The sequence below is a fragment of the Scatophagus argus genome, chromosome 8, assembly GCF_020382885.2.
Source record: "Scatophagus argus isolate fScaArg1 chromosome 8, fScaArg1.pri, whole genome shotgun sequence".
Classification (NCBI taxonomy): Eukaryota; Metazoa; Chordata; class Actinopteri; family Scatophagidae; genus Scatophagus; species Scatophagus argus.
The window spans coordinates 8,548,982-8,568,374 of NC_058500.1; the positions used below are offsets into that span (position 1 = coordinate 8,548,982).

At 41.6% G+C, this 19,393-nt stretch overlaps 1 protein-coding gene across 1 annotated transcript in view; it reads left to right on the forward strand.

Moving 5' to 3' along the window:
• The window catches only part of fgd (faciogenital dysplasia), a 51,284-nt gene extending 39,626 nt beyond the window's left edge, over positions 1-11,658 (forward strand). The window contains exons 8-19 of the mRNA XM_046396480.1: positions 370-508; positions 2,817-2,875; positions 3,296-3,442; positions 3,536-3,628; positions 3,738-3,817; positions 4,801-4,831; positions 5,591-5,695; positions 6,146-6,199; positions 8,487-8,588; positions 8,762-8,890; positions 9,829-9,969; positions 10,977-11,658. Coding sequence (XP_046252436.1) covers positions 370-508; positions 2,817-2,875; positions 3,296-3,442; positions 3,536-3,628; positions 3,738-3,817; positions 4,801-4,831; positions 5,591-5,695; positions 6,146-6,199; positions 8,487-8,588; positions 8,762-8,890; positions 9,829-9,969; positions 10,977-11,222 — 1,326 coding nt within the window. The 3' untranslated portion in view covers positions 11,223-11,658. The remainder of the gene's footprint in view (positions 1-369; positions 509-2,816; positions 2,876-3,295; positions 3,443-3,535; positions 3,629-3,737; positions 3,818-4,800; positions 4,832-5,590; positions 5,696-6,145; positions 6,200-8,486; positions 8,589-8,761; positions 8,891-9,828; positions 9,970-10,976) is intronic.
• The last annotated feature ends 7,735 nt before the right edge of the window (positions 11,659-19,393 follow it).

The window sequence follows — 19,393 nt, forward strand, 5'->3', positions numbered from 1 at the left end:
AAGAGTATGTCCACTCTAAAGATCCCAGGGAGCAGAGAGTATTTCAATCTTTAATCTTCACATTAATTGACCCGACACACATCCTAAAAATGAACCCCATAAACAGCAATAACGTAATGTGATATGGAGCCGAAACCAACCTGTTTTCTCTCAGTTCGTATTGAAAGTAAGTCATGTAAGGAACATCTACCCATAAAAACAAGTCATCTCTGCTTCACCACAGCAATGCAATTAGTTTACAGTAACATCAACAGACTACTGAAACAGAACAAGTGAGAGATGTTAGGAATATCAAACGGTACACCACATTGCAAAATTAGTCTGTCGATTAATCAGTTCAAATCTGTGTTTTTGTGTTTGAACCATCAGAAACAGGATGTGTGTGGGAACCTGACATTGCAGCACCACATGCTGGAGCCGGTCCAAAGGATTCCTCGCTACGAGCTGTTGCTCAAAGACTACCTGAAGAAGCTGCCTGATGACGCTCTGGACCGAAAAGACGCAGAGAGTGAGACATTACACCCGTTGTTTTTAACTGGAATGCACTCGCCGCTCAGTCACGACTGATCAACTGCAGGTTGCAGGGAAAACTTCCAGTTGCCGTTTTCTGTCTTCCTGTCAACACGCTTTACCTCCGCTTCGCCTGAGCCGGGGGGAATATGTCATTTAATTTAAACTTTCACCTGAAGTTGTTTTGATCTCTGAGGTCGTTGTGGCATGCATATGTCATAGTATTATGGGTGTGTGTGTATACGTGTCTGTCTGTCAGAAGCAGTTAGGCCTACTGACTCGTAAAACTATGACAAGTCGACCATTATCTATGTTAGACTAAATAGAGTAAGAAATGTCTAGATGACAGTGCCTTCATTATGATAAAGAACAAATTTTGGAACTCGGTTGGACTAAACCTCCAAATGTGCAGGCTGCCATTCAGCTAAAAGTGATGATGTGATTAGAGGTGGCATGAACACAAAAAAGGTTTATAAAAAGATCTGAAAGGAGGTGAACCAGTGCAGAGTCACATTTTAAAGAGCACTGGTGAAGTTAAGACACGTCCCCTCGAGTTGATCTGCACAAATGAGCAGAAGTTTGTGGTTATCTTGAGTTGTATGGCTCTCCAAAGGACAGGAGAAGAAAGAGTAGAAAGTAATGGATCTGAAGGAAAACATGTGAAACTGGAGCTCTCAGTAAGCATTAAAATCGTACACAGAGTTGCGTCTGTTTTTACTGGAACAGTCACTTTTCTTCGACTGTAAACAGTGTTGGTTTGTGGCCCAAACACACAAACTGCAAATACACTCCAGAGGTCAAAAGGAGCCAAAAAATCAGTTCATCTTGTTGTAAAAGATCTGGAGAACACCAGCCCTCTGTGGATTTCTTGTACTTCTTGCGTCTCTACTCTTACAATGCACATTAAGAGTAGAACAAATCTGTTGTTAGCCTGTTGATGAGATTTAGCTTACATGACACTATGATTTACTGATTGGTTCCATGATGCATATCATCACATTTTTGATTTGGCAAATGCTATACTACATTATATTTTCCCACTTAAAACCAGTACAGTAGATCCTTATGTGTCAGAAATTCCAGAGTACAAACAGATTAGAAAAGATTGTGGAAAATGAATTTCTTAATTCTGCTATAACTTCACTTTAAAGACAGGCTCCTCCAGCCAGGATATTTTAGAAAATGCCATCTAGGGAGCTGGGGCTGTGTGGGGGCTTTGTAATGTAGTATTTGATGCCATGGGGTGTCTTCTTCTTAGCTTGATTTATCCTGTTTAGTTTTTATAGTCAATTAGATATACATCAGGGTTTTGGATCTGTGAGGGAGGCCCACAGAAACCAGCTTAACTGACCTTTCAAATCCAAAGAGATTTATAAAAGCTATCAGAAGTGTTTTTGCACACTTGTAAGATGAGATAATTCTTTGTTGATCCCCCAGAGGGCAAGTGTTACAGATGTACAAGGACAGAGATAAACACACACAAAAAACTTGTCCACAAACAATTAAAAAACAGACTCAATATTTCTGTTGTGAGAAAAATTAATTTTCTTAATATAAGAACCTCTGTGCATATGTGTACGACACAATAAATTAATGAAATTAGGAATTAACATTTAAAATCTTATCTTTCTTATGTTGTGTGGGGACAAGTAACTGGAGTACCTCAGGAATGGCCTCATAAGAAAACCCGTTAATGTAACCCATCAAAGAGATGTCGGCAGGACATGTGGCAGCTGCAGTGCCTCTTGTTACACCGTCATTAGAATGACGTCTGTAGATGATTTCATTTCACCTGCTGGCTGGCAGGGACACATTACATAGTACTTTACATCAGTGCGCCACTTTGCATGGCCAAAAATTACATTTTACGTGACCTGATGTCATCCCACGTCCCCGTGTCCATTTACCTGAGCATTAACTACACCACACTGTGTTGTTTAGTGTCTCATCCAGTCCTGCTGAAAAGCGGTTTATCGCAGCTGTTTTGGCCTCATTTTCTCTGGCTGCGTGTCTCCTCTGTTTATGTAGGCCATGATTAAGATGGCTGACTCAGGTGCTCACAAGCATTATTGCAAGGCTCTCTGCTGGCTAAAAGCCAGCCTAACACATACAGTGTGTTCAATGTTAGGACAGTACATGAGCGACACCCCTGACATTTTTTATTTTTTTCGTGTGTGTGTGTGAAAGAGAGAGAGACTGACTGTGATAATCTGAAGGCCAGATTTATCCAAACATGATCGTATCGTTGCAAATTCTGGATTTTATGCTAACATCCTTTCATTTGTATGGGTGGATGTTTGTTTCAGAGGCACTGGAGCTAATCTCTACTGCAGCTAACCATTCAAATGCAGCAATCAGGAAAATGGTAAGACTTTGCTCAACACTATACTTCATTCTGCTGTTTTCCTTTTGTCATCATCTCTTTCCAAATTTGTTTCAACACTCTTTCACTGTCTCATTGAGCTTGATACAAAAAAAATACATTGCTCAGTTAAAGAGTTGCTGATGCTGTGCTGTCAGTCAGCAACATTGCTGCAAGTGTTAGTCTGACGGAGTGAGCGTGTCGAATTAGTACAGACAGGAAGTTGCCGTTTCCTGCCTCAAGTTTCACAGCTTGAGGAAGCCTGACTGACTTTTTAACACTCATCCTTTTCATCTGTCTGTCCTTGTTAACTTGTTTTTCTCATAACCTTCAAACAACTAAAGACAAATGAATGAACGAACAAATGTCTTTTGTTATTTCTGCTTTTCCCCTCCTCATCCTCCTCTTGCCTAATGTTTCCAGGAGAAGATGCACAAACTCCTGGAGGTTTACGAGAGGCTTGGAGGAGAAGAAGACATAGTTAACCCAGCCAATGAGCTCATAAAAGAAGGACATATCAAGAAGATGTCAGCCAAAAACGGAACAGCACAAGACCGATACCTCTACTTGGTGAGAGGACAGATATGTTAATTTAGAGAAATATGACACTACTGGAGGGTTTATTCCCTTATCTTACATGCTGTGTTTCTGTTTCCAATCTAGTTCAACAATATGGTGCTATACTGCGTGCCTAAACTCAGACTGATGGGGCAGAAGTTCAGTGTCAGAGAGAGGATTGACATCGCTGGCATGGAGGTGCACTTCTGCTTCTCATGTTGTTGATGTCTTTTGTTTTCTCCTGTAGGCTTTTATTTATTTGTTCTGGTGGGTGCAAATCGAATCGTCCTCTGTTTCTTGACCTCAGGTGCAGGAGAATGTGAAACAGAACCTTCTTCACTCGTTTGCCATCCTCGGCAAGCAGCGTTCACTGGAGCTGCAAGCCAGGTAAAGAAGTTTGAATCAACCAACAGATTAAAAAACTCAGAACACTGCAGGCATAAAACCAGCATTACAGTGTTGTTTCAAAATCCTGTTTTTCAAGTCTAAAAATCCATACCATAATCTCCCAGAATACCATTTAAATATTTTTCCCAGTAAATAATGTCAATAATGTGTGTATAATATGACTTTTATTTCAAAATGTCATGTTTAATGACACTGGTGACGAAACCAGTGTAGCAAGCTCGCTGAATGAGCACAAGGTAGCTAATGAGCTAGCGCCCGCTGGCTAGAGAAACTACCATGTGTTTTTGTTCTCTGTCTTTGTCTGAGAAACCTATTCAAAATAAAAACACTACAGAAGTAACTCTGACTTAACCGGTTAACTTCTGTTGCTCACACCAATGCTCTACTTTGACTTTGAGTAATAATTCAAGCTTACAAGCTAAAATAGCTGGGTAGTTGAGTGTGGTGGAGTGATAATGTCCCCACCCTCCTTGGTCGGCTGATGTGCCCTTGAGCAAGGCACTTAACCCCCAATATATGCTCCCCGGGCGCTTGGTGCAGCCCACTGCTCCTGTGTGTTTCACTGCATGTTGCATGTGTGTGTTTCAATCAGTGATGGGTTAAATGCAGAGAAGTAATTTCCCAGTTTGGGATTAATAAAGTAACTTAAATTAAAAAAAAAATAAAAGTTAGCAAGTCTATAAAGCTAGAGATGATGCTACCACATACATCCATTTAGCTCCTGTTAGCTTGTTACTGATTGCTGCTGTAAATAGACAAATACAGTAACCCATCTCATATTTAACTTATCTTTACAAATCTGCTTTTGCGACCTACCTATCCAGCAAACTGAGCTGGTCTGTGAACGTGTCATGATTAACTGTTTCCTGATGTCTTATTTGAAAATACATGAGTTCCACTGTGGACTGATTATGTGGTTGTACTGGTGGATATTCAATATATTTATGCTATTTGCTTCACAGGACTGCTGAGGAGAAAGAAGACTGGATCCAGGCAAGGGTCACACACACAAGGGCACACATATAGTAGCCTAATACATCCATGCATATATTTATACACACACACAGTCTCTGTCTCTCATGCACACATGCTGCCTGTGCCTTTGGTAACTGTGCTATATTAGAGATTGGAATTAGCAAAGATTTCCAGCTCACACTGATTCAGTGTTATTAGGAATTACATTCTCTAATAAAGCCTCTCATTATTGCTCATTTAGCTCGTTACAACAGGATAAAGCTGATTAAAAAACATTGCAGGCTGAAGGAGAGGGTTTGGAGGTTTTATTCTGTATGGGAGGGATTGAGCGTTCAGAAAAATGAAGAGCGGTGAAATTTCAGGGAGAGAAAGGAAGACAATAGTACCCTGGCACCTCTCTGAAGCTGTGATGTTATTGCTGCCAGGCCACACAGCACACCACAGACAGTATCTTTCCTAATCGAGCAGGAAAGGAAATGTGTCTTCCTACCTTCATTCATCTTCTCTTTTTCACTTCAGTCGCTTTAATCCTTTTCAGCTAAGTAGCAGCCTCTGTAGGATACATAAGATCAGACGCTTTTACGTCATGCTGTAATTTTACAATTTAGCATGTATACTCTGCTTTTCATCTCACAAGAAGTACAAAAAGAATAAATCCATTCAAATGCGAACGTGTCTGATCAATAAACCATCTCTTCTTTTTGTTTTTTCCTTGACTTTGATCTATGATCTCTCCATCCCTTCTCCTCTATCCCCTAAATCTCTTCTGACTCTCAGGTGATCCAGGCCACTATCGAACGGCACAAACAAAACAGCGAAACATTCAACAAAGCTTTCAACAGCTCCTTCTCTCGGGAAGATGACCACGTGCCTGAGTCACCGGTCAGTTCCTCAGTCCCTCAGTCCATCAGTCAGTCAGTCATCCTGTGCACTTAATCATGGCAGACTAGTGGTACGCCAGATGAATTTTTCTTTGTCTGGTCTTTGGTCTTTATCTGCCCAAACAGCTCTCCATCTAAGGATTTGGTAGGATCACACATACAAACAGGGAGCCATAAAGAAATTCTTTCTTTTCATCCTTGACAGCTGCACATGTAGCGTCTGAGACGCTCTTCTCCCAGAACTCTCTCATGACCTAATAGGGAAAACCCAAGTCAAAGTGTATACAAAACTCTTATGGATCTGCTGTGACCCACTTTGGGCTGGCTGGAGTTGGACGCTGGCCAAATGTAACTTGAGACAGGGACTACATCACTTGGTCTTGACTGACACCTAGTGGTACACCTACCTGACTGCAGGCAGGTGCTCAATTTGTCTTTTACTTCTCTTCAGGGTCCCTGGAGCAGCACCTCCATTGATTCAGATGGTGAAAGACTGCATGAAAGGGTAAGACAGTTTTGTATATATAGAAATCATACTTTTTGTCACCTGGTATGCTGATGTGTTATTAGATTATAAATTGATTTAAACAGGTGAGAACTGTCTCTGAGAATCTCATTTCAGAAAATGAAAAACCTCCCCTTCCATGGTGTGCATTGTGTATGTATTAGTCAGTTATTAGTAGTTAGCTCACGACTTGATTGATTTTTTTTAGGTAAATGAAATATAAATAATAATGATGATAATGCAGGTGTCATGTTACAAACTCCATGATTTTGGCTTATTGCATAATTGTGCATTCATCATTTCTAAACTATTTTGCATTTAATGAAATAATCACAAATAAATTGTGACATGTTGAACCTGAAGCCCTCAAGCCCCTGAGGGCCTGGAGGTTGAGGCATTTGCCCGCTTTAACTATCCTTGAAGCTTTTTATTTTATATATAACTTACTTAGGAGGATTCTCGTGCATAGACAGCACCTTATTTGCATTTTGTTTTTGTTATTTTTAATGTAAGTACAGGCTTAATGTCCTCGTCCAGTGGAAAAACAGCTATTTTTTAATACCTATAAGAGTAGATTTGCTTTAAAAAGAACAGATACATTGTTGGAGTTTCAAGCTTTGGTTTTACTTTGAAACCAGGAGCAGGTAGGAAGGGAAATCTTAATGCTTCAGCTTGCCAAGACATTTTGGACAATGCTTTGCTTCCAACTTTGTGACAACAGTATGGGGAAGGCCCTTTTCTATTTGAGCATGACTGTGCCCCCAAGTCCATAAAGACATGGTTGGATGAGTTTGTTGAGGAAGAACTTGACCGGCCCACACAGAGCCCTGACCTCTTCAAAGTTTTGTGCCTTCCCAGAAGAGTGGAAGCTGTTATAGCTGCAAAGCTGTATTTATAATACAATGTCATTAAAGTTCCTGTGGGTGTAATGGTCAGGTGTCCCAATACCTTTGTTTATACGGTGTGGTGCAGGCCTACACTGCTTATATGGTAGAGAAAAGACAGAGGGAGAATATTTTATTTTATTTATTAGCTTGAATGGGTCCAAATGTGTCTAAAGAATGAAAGTTTTTAAGATGATCTTGAGGGAGTTGGGTGTTTTAATGCGTTCATTTGTATGTGTTGTTCTCTATGTAGTGTAGGCATGCGACCTCATCAGTCTTACTGATACAAACAGCTGGGGGGTATAGAACATATTGTCACAATCATTTTAGCGGCATGTGAAGCAGTCAGTTTGATTGCTGTAAACATGTAAATACACGTGACACGCATGATGGATGCACAGACTCATACTGTCCTTGCGCTGCCGGAGGGCTGTGGGAAGGGAAAAACTGATGTGCTTTCTAACCTCCACCTCACCCACAAGCACCGCGATTTGCGTGTGAGAGAAATAACTTCTTCTTGCTTGCAGGTGTGCATACACCCAGCTTCATAAATCTGATTTTTTTTATTGACTCGTGCAGTTTTCAGCTTTTATGAGGATGGACAACTTTAGTATGGATCCCATGTTTCATAAATGAGACCCCAGGAGGGTAAAATTTGCCTCATGGATTTCAGTTTGCCTGTGCCATGACAAGAGGCCTAATCAGTGAAAAGTGAAAACACCTGTGTGTGAGTGAACCAAGGGTGTGCGTGTTTGTGTGTGTGTGTGTGTGTGTGTGTAAAACAGAAAAGCTTGAAACTGCACCAGTGCCTCTCTTTTTTTTGGAGTAACATTACTCTTAATGAAACAGAAAGAAAGAAGTTGCCTGGTGAATGAGCTTGAAGTATTCCGAGTTTCTTTCAAATTTGTTATTATTTATTTCCTTTTATATTGATCTACTGAACAATTAGCAGATCCATATGTTTGGTGCTGTGCTGTGACAGATTTTCCTTGTTCAGGCTGCATCACTGCAGCTGCGATGATAAAGCTTAACTGACAGTAACAATGGCTCCATCTGCTTTTCTAATCTAAAATAGGGGAAAAAAATGTTTTGTCCCCATTGACTAGCCTGCTGCTCTCAGGTTATCTGTATAAGAAGGAGATTAATTTCACTCATTGTGCCACAATACATCAATAATCTGACAGCCTGCTGTGGATGCCTCCGTCTGATTGTGTTTTAGCGAGGGATAGTGTGTGTCTGTGGGTGCGTGTCTGCGTATGTGTTAATAAAAGGGATGAAAGACTGGACAAAGCAAGACGAACCATCAGGCATTCCTTTTGGTTCGCTTGTGCTGAAACTGAACACACTGAAGACCTTGACAAATGACTCTTGTGTATGTTTTCTCTTTTTTTAATATTTCCCAGAAGAGTTCCAGGAAAAAAGAGAAAGAGAAGCAAACGTGTAAAGGCTGCAGTGAGAGCTTCAATTTCACCAAGCGCAAACACCACTGCAAGTCCTGTGGAGCGGTGAGCACATATGGAGCGAAAGAAATTTTGACACTGATAGGATGTAGAAATGAAGGGGTTTAAGAGAAAAGTCAGGGGAACAAGTGGAATTTTTTTTTTTTTTGTACAATTAACTGTTAACAACCGAGCGGCCTGTCAACACAGTCTCTCTTTCTCTCTCTGTCCTTCTGCAGGCCATCTGTGCAAAGTGTTCAAAGACCTTGGACAACAAAACGAGCCGAGTGTGCCCGGAGTGTTTTGAAGCCAGCCTCAGCCTGGAGAATCTAGGCGTGAGCGAACAGAAAAGGAAAGCTGCACCCGAGGTGAGACAAACAAAAAGCAAGAACACACACACACACACACACACACAGTGCGGAACATTTAGCTGCTTGTGCATAAGAGTTTATTTTCCTGCCTCCATTCATGCCAGTGCAATGAGATCCAAGTCTCCCAGTATACCAGCAGTCAATGTTATCCAGGGTTCAGCAGCCAGACTGCACTGCTCATGGATTTCATGAGAAGGAAAGAAGCACAGTAGTGTACTCATTAAGTCCGGTAGACCCTCTCTGTTCAATACGGAAGTTGCTGTGTTGTCTGATAAAATTGCACACGCATACACACACACACACAAACTCACTTTACACACATGTGCATTTATGAATTAAAACAGATTCACACTGAAAGATCAACTAATCCTTCTTTTATGACTAATATAATTATGAGATCTCAGCTTAGGGAGGACCAGTCATCTCAGCTGACTCAACAGTCTAGCTGCTTCAGGTGTCTGTGCCTGTCTGTCTGTCTGTCTGTCTGTCTGTCTGGGATGTTGTGGATGAATGTACAGTCTACTCCTGTCATACTGAAGAGCTGGAAGCTATACTGTTCATGTGTATTTTTGTTGATATCGTCTTAGAATTCTGATAAGTTATTCAGGGCGGGGGGCAAGTTAATCTGCAGAGAGATGAGTCGCCACACGGGGGAGCTATATGCCATACAGGGGTTAGCAAGGGGCAGCAGGAGCTTGAACACCTGTCCATGTGCAAATCTCACTGTGTCCTACATTGTCATTGCGTAACAGAGAACAGTTGAAGATCTGCATTGTCAGATGCTCAGTCAAATCCCCAGAATATGATGCAGATGGATTTCAGTTACAAGCTAACTGAAATAAATAATAGTGATGATGAATGTTGTTTTTACAGCACCTGTCAAAAACAGGTGATAGGCATCTTTATATATAATTCTATATCATGTGTCCATTTAGAGACAAGCGTCTCTATCGGGGGAGAACTGCCTGCTATGTGGCCAACTTCAAGTGCAGGAGAAAGGGAAGAGCTGGACCAAGATGTGGGTGGCTGTGACCAAGGCTGAGCCGCTTGTGCTGTACTTGCAGAACAGTGGGCAGGTAAGAGTTCAACACACACTGGAGATAGGTGTGTGTGCGTGTGTGTGTCATGATGCAGCTGTTAATTATAAAAACCACCACCTTTTCATTCATTTTAGGTATTACACATTTTAAGTACTTTATTTTAGTACTTTATTACCTGTGGTTGGCCTGCTAAGCTAAGCGTTGTACAATAAGTACAATAAACATTGCGTGTGGCCGCACATCAGTGTGCTGATCCTCTCGCTTGCTTTCTATACATCCTGTCTGCTTCCTCCTTTGAAGCAGGACATGCGGACAGTGTACCTCCTGTGCACATCAGTGAGTATGTGTGAATCAGACATATCAAATCCTGCCTGTGCCAGCCTGCCTGTGCACTGTCTGCGCTCTGTAGATTTGGGCCAGGAGGATTTGGTCGTCCTGAATGTGACCTGAGCAGGTACAGCTGCTCATCTGTGTGACTAAGTTTTATTTTGCACTGACCAGATGAAGGAACTCTTCGGATGTACAGTTTTTCCTTGAAATCTCGGCTCTGTGTGTAGCAGTAAGCGGAACATTCAAAGGAGATGCATAGAATCAGTGGTTTACATGATTGCTTAAAATAAAAACATCCTCGAAGCAATCATGTTTGGAAAGCTTTTGGCTGGCGACGATGACTCTGTTGTCTTTCACAGTGGATGGCACAGGAGGGAAGTCAGCCTGTTAAAGCCTCCCCGGTTTCATTTCCAAGACTAATATCCCAATCCCACTGCAGAAAGCTGCCTTTCCTAAAGATTAGGATTAATGGGAGTTGGACGAGCATTTTGTGATTATGCAGAAAGGAAGTGGGGGAAGGGAGAGTGGGAGGACAGGGTTTACTATACATGCCTGATGAAACATATTCTCCTGCAACTGGAGAGGCAAGCTGTCACTTGCTGTGTATCGACAGTATGTTTCCTCCTTCCAAAAATGGAAGTTTATTAAAGAGAAACCCAATTTTAAATACTACAGGATATGCTCTGATTGATATTTTTTACTCATTTCTGTAGGACTCCAAGGGGGCGCGTGTCGTGCCTCTCCCTGGGTTCGATGTGAGCTTGGTGTCGCCATCGGCAGGCGAGAAGAGCGACGTCAAACACGTGCTGCGGCTCAGTCACACCCAGCAAACTTTGCTCTTAAGTGTCCAAGATGCAGAACTTCAGGCCAAGTGGATGGACGTCCTCTCCAAAGCTGCCCGCAGAGAAACACCCACAGATGCATCAACGAGCCTGACAGAACACAGGAAGAGCCAGTAGTGGCCATGTTGGAGCCACAGGACTCACTCCTTCCTTCCCTCCCTCCATTCCTGTCCTGTGTAAAGAGCACACATTACTTGAATTCACTTTACCTTGGCACTTTTGTTGTTTTTTTTCCCCTTGAAAGGACCACTCAATCCTTCCTTATACCACTTCAATCTAATCCTCATGACCACACGGCTACTTCTTCTTTCTCCATCTTTCTGTCTCTCGCGAACACACAAAGACAAGAAGGACTATGCCATCAAGCCACCAACGCCGCTGTTTGTATGTGTGGTTAGGATATTTGATTTCTCTGTGTTTTCAACGGCCACAGAGGACTAAATCTTTTATTTGTTATATAGTTGAAGAAGGTTCATGTATGATTTTTTTTAAGATGAAGTTTCTTGTACATTATGAGACCGTGTTGTGAAGCATTAAATCTTATGTGTCCGTCTCTCTGTGCGAAAGTATGTATGTGAGTGTATTCGAGTGCGAGCCCCCTCCCGTGTTTATTAAGTATTGAATGTTAGTGTAAGAAACCTGCGCCACCTCTCTGTTCTCTTCACTCCTGCTGGGGACAGTGGCAGTTCAGTGGGTATTGTACAGTATGTATACTACGTTACGATGTAAGGAAAAAGACATTTTAAGTTAAAAAGACACAGAGATGTGTACGCTTGTGGCTGGCCACCTGATGCTCCCACTGTCAACTCCCATCTTAAAGATCCTCTCCTCATACTTCTCTCTGCTATATTGGTAATAACCCCGCCTACTATCATTGTCTGTGGACTCCGAGACCTCTAATCTGCGTCTGATCCAGCATATTTCCTCTCTTTCATTATTGTGACTCGTCCACATGAAAGTACACAGCCAGAAATGGATCGCGTGGCCTCAACTCTGACCCCTTGTTGCAGAATCAGTTCCTCAATATCTCCACTTGTACACATACTAAATAAATCCTCTGCGTGTAGTTCTCCCTCCCTCTCTCTCAGCATAGCAACCATTTGCCTGCTTCTTCTTCCCTTGGTGATGTGATGAAAACCGAGTACTGTACTGTAAAGCTGTTTATTCTGCCTTGCCCTCTTACCCTGTTCCTATCAGCACCAGCCTTTAAGTAAAAGTAGCAAAAAAAATTCTTGTCATTGGATCTTTGTGCATGTAAATTCACTCATATTTATGTACCGTGCTATGACAACTTAGCCCCTGTCCCTCTTTTTATGCTCCAGAATTCATTCTTGTCGTACTGTAAGTGAGCAGAGTCAGCATTGAGTGTTTCAAACATGGATTGTGCACAGTGGAAAAGCAGTCAAGCATATCATCAATAAACAAGAAGTTGTGATTCATTCAGTACCATGCTGTTCAACAAGATCTTCACGTGTGTTTCTGTCCGCAGACATGTTTCTTCTTTGTGTCACACACCAGTCTCAGATATCATACTCTCCTAAGGGAACCAGACCAATCACAAACTCCAGCCACTGGTTTTGTATTAATATCACACACGATACAGCATATGAAATAATGCCAGCAGATATTTGATATTTGATTTGATGGGATGTAAGAGGATTAATGGCCATGTAGCATATTCAGTCCTGTATGTGTGCGCTTTCTATGTGTCGACTAGGGTTTCTGTTTTGTAGTTTAATTCCATTCCTGTTTATTTCATAGTCACTTCCAGATTTCACTTTGGTGTTGGCTGTTCATAATGAGTGATACGTGTGTTACAAAATCATAGGCAGTCAGCATCTGAATCCTTCTACTGTGCATGAAAGATAGCAGAGGACAAACATTAAAAAAAAAACAATATACATTTACAAACAAGACTATGAGTCTACAGCCTTTAAGGCTGTACATCAGCACAGTGGGATTGTGCTCATAATGATGCTAATATGCTAATATTTATGAAAAATGTCATAACATAAAAAATAATGTAATGAAAAACATTTTCAGTTTAGATTTCAGGTTTTTTAACATGTCCTTTTCACCTGTGATTCACTTGCTCTGGCTCGGTGGATTTTCTTGTGGGAATGTGAGTGCACTGATGCAATTCAAACTGCTGAAGAATATAAATCTATAGCAACTATGGGAACAAAAGCCATCATCGACATGAAGTCCTGTAGTGCCTTTGCAAATAACAGGTCGCCTGCTGTGTGCAGCAGTACTGCCAGCTGTGACTGTGAGAACAGGGCTGGAACTCCCTGTACTGTGGTGACTTACAACAAGCTTATCCAGATGAAAAGTAATACAGGCAGGGCACTTAATAGCCATCTTATTACTGCTGCCTCAATCTGATGTCAGAAGATAATGATCTCAGAGAGAATATCTCCTGCTTGTGTGCATCCCAGCATGACTCAAACAACACAGTTACATAAAAAAATAAAATGAATCAATACAACTAATCAACTTAACAGAGAAAAGCTCTGTGTGGGATGTGTAGCAGTTGGACTCTTCACGCTTCAAGTTCATTTATTTATGCAGCTCTCAGAAGATCATAACAAAATGAAACTTAGAGGGGAAAGATATAGATTATAGGAAAATATGATTCACTCAAAACGGTTGGGTACTTGAACTATGACTGTTTTCACTCATCTCAAATATTTGTGTATAGAAAAGAAGTAGTGGAAAAAGTGTACTTCTGTATATATTGGTTTAATTCTGTTTCATCCTTCCTGCTTCCCTCCCTGCCTGTGTTATGTCTCTGCTGTGCAGTCATCGGTCTTGCTGTTGCAGATTTTCTGGTCATAAACTTTTAAACATTTACAGAAAAAGAGAAGACAAAAGAGAGAGAAGACATCTATTGACAGGTGATATGAACCATAGCTTCTTTGTTTAGCAAGTCAACAGTAAGTATCAAAATGATGAATTGGAAGGCCGGAGCCTCTGTAGAGCTGTGAGCTGTGGTGCAGAGACAGACAGCAAACTGCTGACTGCCGCCTCCTGTCATAGTTTTACATGCTGTACATTTGGAACAGAGAGGAGCAGGGCGGGTACTGTGTCTACTGCAGGAACGAGACCACGCTGAGATAAGCCTCTCATGATCTCTCCAGAGTCCTCTCCTTGAAGACGCAAGTCTCTGTGTTGCTGTTTTTTCTTTCCAACTAATCTTTGACGTTTTTTCCTTTGAAAATCTTTGCTCAGCAGTAGAATTGGAGATTTAGTGGGCTGACAATCTAAACGTGGCAGATTTTCCTTCTTCCTCCTAATTGTTTGTGAGTGGGTGTTTTCTCTTTGGGTCATGCATCTGTAAAGCCTTATGCACCTCCGTCTCACACCTCTCTTTCTTGCTTTCATTTCTTCATGTGCTGGTTGCCAGTAACAGCTGACTCCACCAGGTTTGCAGTGAAGATGTCAGGGGGTTTCAAGACTTCCCTTAATGGCTTCATTCATCAAGGCCACAGGCGCAGACGTCTTTCGATGACCACAAAGCGCCGAGTTGGTTGAACTGATGTCAGAAATGTAATAGAAAGCAGTTGCAGATGAAAGCAAAGCAAAGCATAAAATTTTAGATGATGACGTTCATTCAGGGCTGCAGGTTGTTTCCTCCACTCTGTGAGGCTTGTTCGTGTCCTACAACAGCGGAGGAGAATGGTTTTAATGGGAAAGCTGTCATATGCCACTGGAGCGTAAGCCTCTTACCAGCTGTTTGCATGTGTATTTGTGCATGTGCATGTGTGTCTACGCATCTGTGTGGCCCAGAAACACTTGCATTTTGTCTTTCCAAATCTCACAGGAGCACCCCTGCTGACCTACCTAATTGGGGACAGTTGGAAGAACACATTACCACCTGCCTTTCACACACAGTGCCACCAGTTTCTCTCTATTAAGCTCTTTTGAGCCACGCAGGCAGCATCTTCGAATAGCAATGTTGGTCTAAGGCTTTTGTCCATAGTGATATATTACAGTAAAAATTTATTTGTTTTGTTTGTTTCTGATGAAGGCAAATATTCAAGGTAACCTGCTCATTTGAAGCCCCTGAACTCACAGCAATGTGTGGACCACCCCATTTGAGAATGACATACATACAGGTTTGTATTAATTTTTGTTTTCGGACATAAAGAGTTTTATAATCAAGATTTAGATCATAAATACTGGGATTGCTATGTGTTGTTTCCTAATACTCATTTTTTGCATATGATGGAAGTCAAACAAAGAGCTTAGAACAGCTTAAATAGAATCAACTTTTATTGGCAGTATATATATTTTTACATACACATACTGAATTTGACTACTGCATTTATCCCATCCTTAGTTGAACACACACATGCAACACCCAGCAAATCACATGCAGTGAAACACACCCAGGAGCAGTAGGCAGCATCAAGCTGCCCGGGGAGCATATTGGGGGGTTAAGTGCCTTGCTCAAGGGCACATCAGCCGGCTGGGGGGGGGGGGGGGGGGGGGGGGGTTTCGCATTAATCACTCCACCACACCCTGCCCGTCCTTTGGGGGAATCGAACCGGTGACCCTCTGATCACCACTCAATACCACGACTTTTGAATTAAGTTGGTTCTTAATTGCAAGAGTTGGAATTACTTAAAAAGATGCAGCCAAATTTCTATCTTCATTTTTTAAAAGTTGCGACAGCATGTGATGCATTAAATGAGGGTCAGACTGCACACAGTACAGTCTCGATGAGTTGCATCATGCAGCCTTTAGCCACCATATCTACAGCAACGCCCACGTGCAAAAACAAAATCTGAAACCTTTTTATTTTCATACTATTGTGAAGCAAGCACACAGTTCTTCATTCCTGTAAAGGAAGTGGTTGCTGCTGTTTCCTGCCACCTCCTTTACTCTGCATGTTAGGTTTCTTTCCCCCAGCAGTACTGTTTGAGTTGGATTTCTTTTTTCAACAACCCACCAAGCAAATTACTCTCTCTATGTGAGAGCTTGCACGAAACAGAATTTCACAACATTTTTTTCTTGGTAGGACTGGGACTGGGATTTGCTAGATTATGATGAACTGCAGCAACAGTAACAAAACATTACAACATCTTTCACATCTTTGTCTCAGCTGTAGCCTGAGTGAAGGTGGGGGGAAAAAAAGAAATCACATTCAGATTCACAGCCAATGGAGATGGTTGGTCATCCTCTCATTATATACTAATTACAAATGGTTAAGCTGGATCGGATGATAATGACTGGAGGTTTGTTTAACTGAATGTCTAGAACAGCCTCTGAAGAGTTTTATTATCTACAGTTCCTTTAGTGAGAGCTCCTCTGACTTTTCCTCCTTGCAGTTACACCCTCACCATAAGACAAAACAACGTTATTTCACAGAATAATATTATGTATAATATATATAGTATTCAATTCATTCCTAACTAAACCCAATATCTCATTTATTCCCCACAGCTCCACACTTATTTTTATTCAAACAAATGTGTAAATGTATGTGAACTTGAATGCACCTACGTTCAAGTAAATTATTCTGCAGCTTAAATGAGCACATCTAATGACAAACACAGGCATTCATAAGTGAACACCGTCTACTCTGGACCACCGAACAAATGACGCTGTAAAACACCAAACCTGAATATCTTATTATACAAAACATCTAACATCTCATCAACTTGTATGGAAGGCTGTGAAATGACATGGAGCAACGTGGCGACTCTGAAAGAAATGAGGAGTGATTTGGAATAACAGCAATCATAAGACATAACAGAATGAGTCATTTGGCTGTAGCATATGAATAAAAGTCAAGTCAGATGCATCTCCACAAAAGCACAAGGTGCACATACACAAACATAACGTACAAAGGCACTGTTTATCTAAGACAGACAAAAATGTTTTATAAAACTGCATCCACCCACTATTTGAGCAATTAATCAGCATGGAAATTACCCTCAGTATGAAGACATTTTAGACCCAATGTTCAGTGTAGAAATCTCTGTGGACATTATGTTGTGTAACAAAAGCTTAGGCTATATTCTTCAAATGTCCTCAGAAACAAGGCTGTATATGTTGTCCTGTGAATAGGAGAAGATACAGAGCAACAAACCCAAGATAAGAAGTGGATATACTTTACAGTTTAGCCACCAGACTATGGCAGTCCTGAAAATCAGATTTCTATTTTCTCTGTTGTCAAACTCAGTGCCTTGTCTTCTCTTGTTCTGGTGTGTCGCTCGTTTGTGAATTGTAAGAAAAGTGAGCTTTCTTTATTTGCTGGAAATGAACAACTGAGCGCACTATTCCCTCACTTAACCTTAGCGACATCCATTTTTTTTCTTTAGTTTTTCCACCTTCAGTTTGAGCGACCTTATTACTTTCCTTTGTCTCATTCCTTTTGGTTTTCTTTCAGCACGTCCATTCAGGCCACCCTGCAGATTCACTCATCTTTTATACGTTGCCTTCAGCACTGCACTGCCTTGCCATTACCTCCATTACCTCTTTGTCAATACCTCAGTGGGACTCGTCCACAGATGCACCAGTCTTAATAACGCTGCTCGGGACACATGGATGTCCAAACACTTAAGGAACCTGCCTCAGTGGAAGGCTGTCAGAGGATCTATTTAACTTGAAGTGTTGCAGTACAGCAGCTACAGGGAGCTCCTAACATGCTAAACTAAAATGGTGAACATGCCTGTCTGCTAAACATCAGCTAACGTTAACAGTGCATGTACAAGTACAACCTCACAGTGCAACTAGCAGGGCTGAAGACTTTGATGTGGTGTTTTCTGTGTGTGCCAGTACCAAAAGCTAGATTCGGTTCAACAATATTGTTTTACTTTCTAAAAAAAAGGATGAAATAAAAGCCCATTTCTTTTCATGCCTCTTACATTTAATGCTTGAAGTGTTATTGCATAAGTGTTATACACCCGTGATGAAAACCAATCACCAACTGGATAGAGAATTCTGCATCATAGACCATAAGCTTATTGAATTCAACCTGCCTTACTAAACAAATCCCTGATAAAAGCAAATTAATAATGGACTCAATTTCCCCTCCCAGCAGAGCCACAGTAATGCTGTCGCTCATCCTCTGTGGTGGCTGACAAATGCTGCGCATCTGCAACCTGTGCCTTGCAAGCTGTGCACGTCTGAGGAAGCACTGTGGAAGAAATGCTTGATCAACTCTATTTCCTCCTAAAGTCTCATTCTTCTTACATGCCACCAATTTCCCATCTCCTCTCTCCTCTATTTCTCTCTCTCTCTCCAAGCGAGTGGAGGTGCAGATTTATGAAGCAGTCCACCGGCTGGTGGCCGCAGTCCAGCCTGAACAAGTGATTTGTTCAGAGGTTACAGACACAAAAGGCAAAGTAAGGAGTGTTAATAACATTATGGACCAATCAACCTCTCTCTTCCTCTCTGTATGCGTGTGCGCACGCATGTGTGTGTGAGAGAGAAAGAAAGAAAAACCGAAAAAAGAAAGAAAGAATTGTTTCGGAAATGGTCTAATCCTTAGAAATGCAAAACTTGGTTAACTATATGCACTTTTCAGCAGAATTAAGTTGTTTTGCTGTGAAGTATTTCATTCTGAGACTTTTTAAAGGCATGTTTCATTTGTGCTGTGTGAACTCATGCTGGTAACAGTGGTCCACAGAGGATTATTTGCAATCAGCAGTCACTCAACAGCACTCTTTATCCTGTTTGTAGAAGAGGCCTCTGAACAAAATAATCGCCTCATGGCCAGTGCTGGGCAGTCAAGCAATTAACATTAACATCTGACTGGATGTTTGTTTTATCACTTCGGGAACTCGCCAAGGACACTTCGGAGAGGGCACCTTCAGTCTCCTCCACCCAGATCTCCAGCCATATGTGGCCTGGTTCGAGCAGCAGTGTTGACATGGCCGTTGGCAGTGTGAGATGCTGCCCCTCCTGCTCTGCTTAATTACCTACGTGATGGAGTGGTCCCCCCCAGCAGAGCTACTGTTCCACAGCGTGTCAGGGGCAGTGCGGACATGCCGGGCTGGACAGGCTCACCTGCCTCACCTTTCTCTCTCCCTCTTGTCAGATTAGATTAATAATGGCATATCAACAGCTGGGGAGTGTTTTTGTTACGGTGAAGTGAATGTTTCATTGTCTATTTTTGCCTTCCTTTTATTTTTTTGATGAAGACGATACCACTTGCACACAAATTGTTTAATATCAACTTCATTTTATTTTTGTTTAGCACAGTAAAAGAGGCATTATTGACTGTCCTGGGCTTCATTAGCGAGCCTCTTGGATTGCACAGTGTACAGAGCACACAG